The sequence below is a fragment of the Pollicipes pollicipes genome, unplaced genomic scaffold, assembly GCF_011947565.3.
Source record: "Pollicipes pollicipes isolate AB1234 unplaced genomic scaffold, Ppol_2.1 Scaffold_4740;HRSCAF=5597_pilon_pilon_pilon, whole genome shotgun sequence".
NCBI lineage: Eukaryota > Metazoa > Arthropoda > Thecostraca > Pollicipedomorpha > Pollicipedidae > Pollicipes > Pollicipes pollicipes.
The window spans coordinates 3,057,088-3,066,365 of record NW_023596545.1 but is presented as its reverse complement, the minus strand read 5'-3'; the positions used below and the strand labels follow the sequence as shown (position 1 = coordinate 3,066,365).

At 50.5% G+C, this 9,278-nt stretch overlaps 1 protein-coding gene across 1 annotated transcript; it reads left to right on the top strand.

Moving 5' to 3' along the window:
- The first annotated feature begins 4,715 nt into the window (after positions 1 to 4,715).
- LOC119098891 (glutamate receptor ionotropic, delta-1-like) lies at positions 4,716 to 6,146 on the top strand. The gene has a single exon (XM_037221935.1). The coding sequence runs from the start codon at positions 4,716 to 4,718 to the stop codon at positions 6,144 to 6,146; it is 1,431 nt and encodes a 476-aa protein (XP_037077830.1).
- Positions 6,147 to 9,278: the final 3,132 nt, after the last annotated feature.

Genomic DNA, 9,278 nt, shown 5'->3' with positions numbered 1-9,278 from the left:
CTCAGGTCGCAGCTCATCAAAAAACACTCTAAACCGCCAACAATGGATACAGGTAACCTTAAGTTCTGAGCCTATCCCACCGTTCCGTTCGAAACATTCACCAATCGATGCGCTTTGGCCGGTGTTCTTTCCCTACCATACGGTAGTTACCTGGGTCACATCGGAGGTAACCGAAATTCCCCAAACCGAAAAATTCAGCCTGCAGACATCATGCTCCAAGCCTATGGAAACGATTTCTACAAAAACTCGACCAATCGGCACGTCATGGCTGATTTATTTGTCTTTGAGAAGATAATGACCTCGGATGGGGTCAAAGGTCACCTAAAACGCCCGCCACAGGCATATAGCAGTTTGCAAACAGCCCATGACCCGAACCTTTCGCAACGGTTGGCACAAAACATCCACCAATTCACGTTCACATAATCATAATTCATGTATCACGTTCGCATATTCGGCCACGATGAGCCGAATATGTTAAGATTTGGTATGCTAATGCTTGGTCGCCAATTTTTAATGCGAATAGATTCGGTTATTTTTTCTGTCTGGGTGGTCCTGTCCTCGGTAGATGATTTTGAGTTCTGAATGGGGCAGAGGGTTCATACCCCAGACAGGAAAATAAGTGAATTTATTCTTAAAAAGTCATCGACCAAATCTTAACATGCAGGGCTTATCATGGCCGCTTATGCGAACGTGACGTGTGCCTTTATGTGTGATGCTTATATATGTATATATATATATATATATATATATATATATATATATATATATATATATATACACAATATGTGCTGGCTTAAAATCGTTGTAGGTGATGCCTGACGCGTGATGTGTGATGCCTGTTTAATTGAAATCGCTTGCATGTATAATTCATGCGTGGTGTGTGATGCCTGTTTATTTCAACTTGCTTGCATGTTTGAATGAAGTGTGATGCGTGATGCCTCTTTGCTTGAATTCGTTTACATGCACACGTATGTTCGCGCATTCTGCTATCACATAGGCAATGTGTCGTAATAATGGCTGGCAATTGTTCTTCGTTCAATCCCCTGAATGCTGGTGTCCTGTAAAAACTGTGGTTTGATGGGTTTTTTTAATTGAAAAATATTGTAGGATCATCGGCAGGCAATCTTCAATTCACTTCTGCTAATGTTCCGATAAAGGCGTGTTTCCGAACTGTCGACCCATCTATATTTCCATTTTCTGGTTTCTCTCCTCCACGCATCATTTCAGAGCGTAGTAATCAACCTTTCCCCAAGTGCGCTCAGGTCGGTGCCCTCCTGTCAAGCGCACCTCTTCGCCGCTCTTGAAAACAACACGCCCGGGAGCCTGTGTTCTTCTGGGGAAACTATTCTGAGCTGTTGCGCCTCCAAAGCGAAAGCGACCCTCACCCGCTTCAGTTCGAACATGTGACAAATGAGTCTCCCGTGAGTGCAATGTCACATGCAGCACAGATTTATTTCAGCAGCATTGCTTATTGAGCAAAGTCCTCAGTGGTCGTGCGAATGGGTTAATGTACGCATTCTCGATGCTCATCAATGAGCTTGTTCACGCAGCGTCGCAGACAGAGTCTTGGTAATGTGGTAGGGGGAGGAGACACATGGGTGATCAAAGGTGCGTGTCTTGTGAAAGCTATCCCCTCGTCCCTCCCCCCCCCCAAAAAAAAATCGGGTTGGCCCAGGTAATTCTGAGGGCACGATTTTATTCGTGGTATCTCATTGGTTATCTCGAACTGGAACAGAAGCCAGAAGCCACCGAAAGATGCAACTCCGATTATATTTTAAAGTCAATGTACTGAAGAACCAAACGTCAAATTATTGTGTGAAATAACCTGACGGCGCTTTTCATTACACAAAGGCTCAGTGGACATCTTCTAAGCTAGCGGCACTCAGGGGCTGCTCCGATATCTTTCTGTCCAGAGCTTTTATTTCATTGTCCAGGGCTATTTGAACCTAGACGATGTGAACGTAGCTTGCAGATTGGAATGGGGCCATACATTTGTATTGACATGTTCAACCCATTCTCATCTGGGCATATCACGCTTTGTTTAAAATCGAGAAAAAGAAAAATCGCATAATGGTTTTGACCTTGTGCGCTCGCAGGCTTCTCAACACATATCCCGACTCTCGGTATTGCAGTCTCCGTAGGCCGCCCGGCGTTGGACCGCAGCCAACATAGGACGTCGGCCGACGGGCTGATGAATACGATTACGTTTTAGAAGCAAGTACCTTTAAATGGCTCAGGATGTCCGTAACTCTGCACAGAAGGCAATCTAGTAGTTTGCTTCCCTGTGTATTTTTTAGATTTATAAATGGAACGGAGTATGGAACAGAACGGATTAGCACTGCATCGCCAACCGGTGCTTTTTTTGGTGCGTCCTTTTGGGCACCTTATCTTTTCCGGGCAAGAGAAACAGTGGGTAGAACACTTGGGGTACATTCTATTTCTGGTCAGGGACTTAGAGGCCATTCCGCAAAAGCGCGGATCCCTGCCAGCTGTAATGCCGGCGATAAAGGGGCGGTGTCCCCTGGTCCATATGGAAGTCCTTCGAGGGGTCACTTATGCATTAAATGTCTGCCTGACGCCGGAGGCCCCCTGACCCGGACATTTGGCCCCAGATCGGCGCAAGGGCCCTCATTGACGCAACAGGACACCTTATCGCCGCAGGTGGTGAGATAATTGCCACAGAGACTTCAGTTCGACGGCACTTGGCTGAAAAAGGGTGGATGGCCGCGTTTGGTACGGGGGGGTGCTAGTTAACACAGACCCTATCCATTGCCTCACTGGGTGCGCTCATCGCAAGTTTCCATATCTTCCCTCATTGTCAGAGCGCCCCGACCAACGCCAGCGACCCTTCGGCCTTTGGGATCCTGTCCCTGTTCAGCAAACGTTCCCCTGGCCGATTCAAGACTCCTTGCCGACACAGAACCTTCTGTTAGGCACGACCGGTGGGCACCCAGGGCTCTGAGCGACACGGAGTCGACTGTTCGGTGATCTCTGGTCAAAACAGAGGCTTTCAGTGTTCCAGCGGTCCTTAATCGGAGCAATGGGTCCTCTGACTGGCATTTGAGGATCCGTCCTTGGGGGTCGGGATCCATGCTTGATGTGACGTACAGATAGCCCTCCGTGCCCTCCACTCAAGCATTTGATCTCGATCCCGATCGATCCAGAGAGGCCCTTCGGGCTCCTCTGCGGGCCTCTCGAACACTGCTCGGGCCGAATCTGGGTTCCTTGCAAATACAGGGCCCTTGTAAGGCAGCACGGCGCCCTGACCGAAAAAGGGGTCCTCATTGACCCAGGGGCCCGACCAATGTAAATCGTGGGTCCGACCATGCCTCTGCTGGGAATTGGGCCCTAAGTACCAGACATGGAACTGGCACATGGTACATGGTAAGTACCAGACATGGAACATTGCCCACCTAAAGCAATCGTCATCTGGTGACGAGCGTGTCACGCTGGTTAAATCCCACCGTCACAGGGGCGTGTTTGGCAAAATAGGATTGGGAGAGAGGTGTTGAGCGTGGGAAACCTAGCCCTTAATACACCTACAGCTTTCTCCCTGCTCTGAAGTTGACGTGCGCGACTATTGAAGGCTCTCATGTAAACCACCGCCTGGAGGCTGCGAAGTGGGCCGCAAGTCACAGCGCAGCACTCATGTTAGGCATGTTTGACACGCCTAGTGCTGTTTCTGTGGCCACTGTCGGGCGTTGATTGCTTTCGGTTCAGACGGCTGGTGTCCATCGTCAGGCTTTTGTAAGTGCAACGATGCGATCAAATATTCACGTCGAAGTGAAGGCTGGCACATTTCAGGGGCTTGCGAGCGTAGCGGGCTAGTAAATCGATCACGTTTTTGGGTGCTGGTGTTCTACCGGTTTGTTTCCGATAAGACACCATGGCAAAAAAAAACAACTTGCTGCAGTTTGTAGAGCCTGAGGCATCGCTGGATAGGGCCAAACACTCAGATAATAGCATGAAACTTGGTCAGAGTGAGCAAGACATACTAATATTGTCATTAAAAACATGCAGCATACACCATGAACAGAACATACCCAAGTGAGTAGAGCACAAACATCAAGCTTTTGAAGTGTGGCTAGCTGAGGCAGCACTTACCTGCCGCACTCATCTGAACACGACATCTTAGTTTGCACTTTTTTGTTCCTTTTACGTACGGAGAAATTTGTAGAAACCTTCTTTGAAACTGATGTAATTTTTAACCGCCATTTTTAATATCCTGCTAGTTCTTACGCTCCAGAAGATTGGGGGGGGGGGCAAACTCACCGTTGAGGGAAGGGAAAATTGGACATTGAGAGGCCAGTGACCCAACCAAAAAATAGAAATCGAAACCCGTACCTTACGATGTCTTGACGGTGCTGCACGGACATTATCCGGTGTTATTCTTAGACGCCCTAAAGGTGTATTTCTAGGCTCCCTTCAAGACAGTATCCACATACGTGCGTTTCTTATTCACTCGGCTCTTTGTGTACCTCGGCCGTGTGACGCTCCTGGCAGCAAAGGCCAGGGACGTGGCGCTTGGTGCAGCTGTTGCGGGCGCAGGACGGGGGACGGGGCGTCCGCCATTGTTCCATTGACTAGCAGCAAGCTATCGCCAGGCCCCCGCGGGCGGTCACCTGGGTGGGTCGCTGTCGCTCTGATGGCTCGGGCGCCGGCGGCGGCGCTGGCCCACTGACGGGCACCGCTCAGTCCCCCGCCGGCTCACAGACATGGAGCACATCGGCGGTCTGCTGTCGGTGGGCGCCACCTGGTCTGCGGTGCCCTTCGGTGCTCAGACGCCAGGCGAGGAGATCCGCGTGGCCGCCATGCACGACCCTCCGTACGTCGCTATCTACCCGCAGCCCGATGGCTCGTACAGGTACGGCGGCTACTTGTACGAGTTGTGGCAGGTCATAGCGCGGGAGCTGCACCTCCGCTACAGAGTGGTGCCGCTTCTGGCAGGCGGCTATGGGAGCATGGACGAAAATGGGTCATGGACGGGATTGGTGGGGGAGCTGGCGTACCGACGGGCAGACATTGCCTTGACATGGATCGACATCAGACAAGATCGCGCCACTGTCGTCGACTACATCGATGCCGTGCCCGTGGAGCTCTCTCAGTACACATTCTTCGTTCGTCAGGGCTCAGGGGCAATCCCACAGATCACGCCCAGCATGTTCAGCTCTCTACTAAGGCCACTGCACAGCGACGTCTGGTGTGCGCTGCTGGTCTCGTTGCTGGCGGTGTCGGTGGTGCTTCGCGCCTCGCTGCGCTTCAACCACGAGCGGGCCGAGGGTCGCGACACGGTGAGGGACATGACCTGGGGCGCGTGCCTGCTCTCCAGCTTTATGTCGGTGGTTGGCCAGGGCTGGGCCAGCACGCCGAACTCTCTGGCCGCCCGCACCGTCACCATCTCCAGCTGGGTGCTCGGCACCCTCATCTACGTCAACTACACTGCCAACCTGATCTCGTACTTGGCCGTCGTCACCGTCGAAAAGCCGATCAGTAGCCTGCGAGAGTTCTCCGAGCAACTGGGCTGGACGTTTGCCGTAGAACCAGGCATTGGCATTCTCAACGACTGGAAGGTGAGCAGCGACCCGTACGAGCGCGAGCTCTCCCGGCGCGCTGTCAGCCGAGATGGGTTTTTAGCGCTGAATTTGACCGCCCAGAGTGTCAATCGCACTACACAAGACAAGGTCATGACTTATACCGACATCCGGCGGCTGTTCTATGCGGGCGTCAGCGAGGCCTGCGAGTTGGTCCCCCTATTGTCCAGCATGCCCCCGAAGTTGGCCAGCTACATGGGCATAGCCAAGGGAAGAGACGAGATGCGCCAGGCGATCAACCAGGTCATGCGCAAGATGAACCAAGCGGGCACCTTGTCGCGGATGAAGAAGCAGTGGCTGGCAACCAACCAGGACATGTGTGACTCCCCAGCCAACTTCAAGGAGCTCTCCTGCGCCGACCTCCTGGCCGTGCTTGTCATCATGCCTCTGGCGCTGATCTCCTGCGTAGTCATCCTTCTCGGCGAGTATGCCTGGTCCAAGATGAGATCGATGCAACACGACGGGAAGACGGCACCCTGCCGATACTGGCGGTTGTCATCACACAACGGCAAGGGCACGGTGCTGAACGCATGGGCCGCAAAAATTCAAATCTAGTTGTGTTTTCCCAAGATGTGACGTAATTCTGGGAGATATTTCCCGAGTAGGGAGCAGCTAGTTCGGTGATGTTGTGCTTAATGCATTTTATTTGCCACGCACGGTTACTACCTTTTATGCATAGCCCATAGGGTGCACTACCTGGATATCACTTTACATGAAGAAAACGTACTAAACTAGACAGTATTCTCCTTACGTTTACATCCCAAGAATGATGACCTAGGAGAGGATCAACGTCATCGTAATGGTCAACACGTAAAATGCGCGTTCACCCCGGAACAAAACCGTTTGATATTGGGGAGACCAGCGTCCTGTCCGTCTTGCCCACGTCATCGTTGAGCCTCGTTGTCGGTCGGCGCCGGTGACACCGCTCTTACGCAATGAGTCCACATCCGTGTTGGTGCGATGATGATGATGATGGTGATGATTTGGGGTTTTGGGCGTATGGACTGCTGTAGGTCATGCAGCGTCCATAATCATCATTTTATGCAAGGCCGCAAATCAGGCAAGTGTATCAATCAGGCCACCCTATGAGTTATTGATGGTCAGGCATGGTATCATGATCAAAACATTGCTAGGAAATCTACAGCGTGGCCAATTTTACATTAATATTGCCGTTTTTGCGAAAACATACCTCCTAAAAAAATTCACGCCATCTGAAGTGCTACGAATGCCCAGAAAGTATATTCACCTTTTTGAGCGGCTCCAACTGATTTATTTCACTCGTCACGAGCATTTATCCAATGAAAAATGGCAGTTCAAGTACAATTGACATATCTGAAGCTGCTCTAGGTCAATTATATCACCAATCTACAAAATCACTCAAAAACGCTGAAAGCGCATTGTGAGAAGGAACAAAACGCCGGTGAATCCGACAAAGTAGTCCGTTATGCTCAGTATGTGTAACCTATACGCTACCAAAACCGTGAAGAACGCGAAACTATCCAGTTCTGTACTGCTGACAACTTCTGGGACATACCGGCCTGCCGTGTAATAGTCGATAAAAGGGGGGAGAGATGTGTCCGTTCATGGGTATGTGTGTGGCAGTGCGTTATTCACAAAAGCCCGAAATACCCAGGGAGTAGCCCGACCTGAGCACTGACACACGAAGCTAAAACACACGTGCAAATACAGTCGCTACCGAACGGGATCTGCCGTTTCACTGAACGGCGCTTTGGCGTTTTTTTACGCCTGAGGCAACAGCATTCTTCGCCGTTGTTGCAGACATATGCTTCAGCTTCAACCGCTTCTTCATAGCTCGGTACCGATACATCTTGGCTCTTCATCATCGTTCATGGTTCCCATGCACGCCTGCTTACGCCCGTCGGTGGATGTCGACTAACGCTGACGACGTAAGCATCGCTGATGTCTGATAATGCCACGGACGGAAATTTTGGTAAGATTTCGCAAGCGATCCGCTGCGGAGGATTTCTTTTTCCGACGTCGTTGGCTGTTCGGTGCGTCGGTCGACGGATGTCTAATGACGGAGCGGCAGACGAAAGCAGCAGCAGCACATGGGACGTTATATAACACAGAATATACCGTACATGCATACCGCTGGGCGTACGCGCGGATTGGAGATCCAGAAATGTTGTTGGATGACCGCTGCCACGCTGAGAGGCGCAGCCTGACGCCTTCCGTAATGAGCGGCACCGTTCGGCGTCCCCTCCTACGGTCTTCCGAGCACAGGCCAAAACAAACACTGGCAGCAACACGAAATTTTCACTGTTAATCTATCAAGTTTGCACTTAAGATGCAAACGTGAAATTTGAATCTGCCAAGACAACTGACCCAGGTCAGGTCAAAAGTGTCATATTCGAAAAAAAGTTTCGACTCTGGGTCATCCAACCCACTCCAAAATATAAGTACCAATCTTGCCCACCAACCTGCCGATTAAAATGCGAAAAAATAAGAGGTGTGCATGATAAACAGTTCCGGAGGGCAGAATTTCGCGCGTCCGTCAAACTAGCAGAAGACTGATATCCAACTGCCAGTTGGATATTCCAGGGCGTCACGATCGCTCCAAATTTGGTGCGCAGGACGTGCATGGTCCTCTCAACACACTGATTTCGGAAATCAGTATCTTGGAGGTCGGATTTTGTGTAACTTCCGGGTCACAAGAAACGTAACATGACAGTTTGATATTGCGGGGCGCTTCGATTGCCCCCAAATTTGGTTCACAGGGCCTTTTCAACAGGCTGATTTCGAAAATCACTATCTTTGAGGTGGGATTTTGCGTAACTTCCGAGTTACGAGAAGCGTAACATGCCAGTTTGATATCGCAGAGCACCTCGATTGGGTCCAACTTTGGCGTGCAAGGCCTTCTCAAGACGCTGAATCTGAAAATTGCTATATTTGGGGTGGTATTTTGCGTAACTTCCAAGCTACATGATGCGTGCCACGCCAGCATGACACTGCGGTGTTACGCGTCTTGTTACTCAGAAGCTACGTAAAATCCCATCCCAAAGACAGCGACTTTCGGAATCAGCTACAAATAAAAAAGAAATTAACTTCCGTGCACATCACATGTCAATGTCAGGACTACAGCACTGCATGCAAGGATAGGTCGCTGTCGTTTACACGCGCTCGGGGGGGGGGGATGGGGGTAAAATGACCCCCCCCCCCGACGGTTTTCCCAGAATGGTTTCCGAACGGTGCGGCGCAGCCGCGCCAAACTTTGCATAGATGTAGACAGTTAAATAGCGGATCCTCTGACACCAGAAATTTAGATATACCTTGTTAGCGCTGACCTATGACAGGTCAAAGCCAGGCCATTGTTTCAGGGAAGGTACTTTCTAGGGAATCGTTCAATCCGACCAAACACAGAGTGTTAGACCGAAGCCAGACGTCTTTGAGATACTTTCTTAGGCAACACAACAGTGGAATAACAAATAGCATTGACCTAGCGTCAGGCATGAAGGTAAGACCACGATCAAAACCAACCTGTTTTATTACTCTCGGGATCGCTGTATGGGCTGGTTTCTTGTGCTCATTTCTAATACATTGATAGCGGGAACCGCATTATTATACGCCTTTTATGAACTTTTTATGGTCAGATAGGTCACTGACCTAAAATGACCCAGGTCAACGTTTGCTTTTAGGAACATGCTGCCAAGCATAATCTTTGTCGTT

Bases quoted from the DNA above. Each gene is read 5' to 3' on its own strand.
- LOC119098891 (XM_037221935.1), top strand. From the start codon at position 4,716: ATGGAGCACATCGGCGGTCTGCTGTCGGTGGGCGCCACCTGGTCTGCG.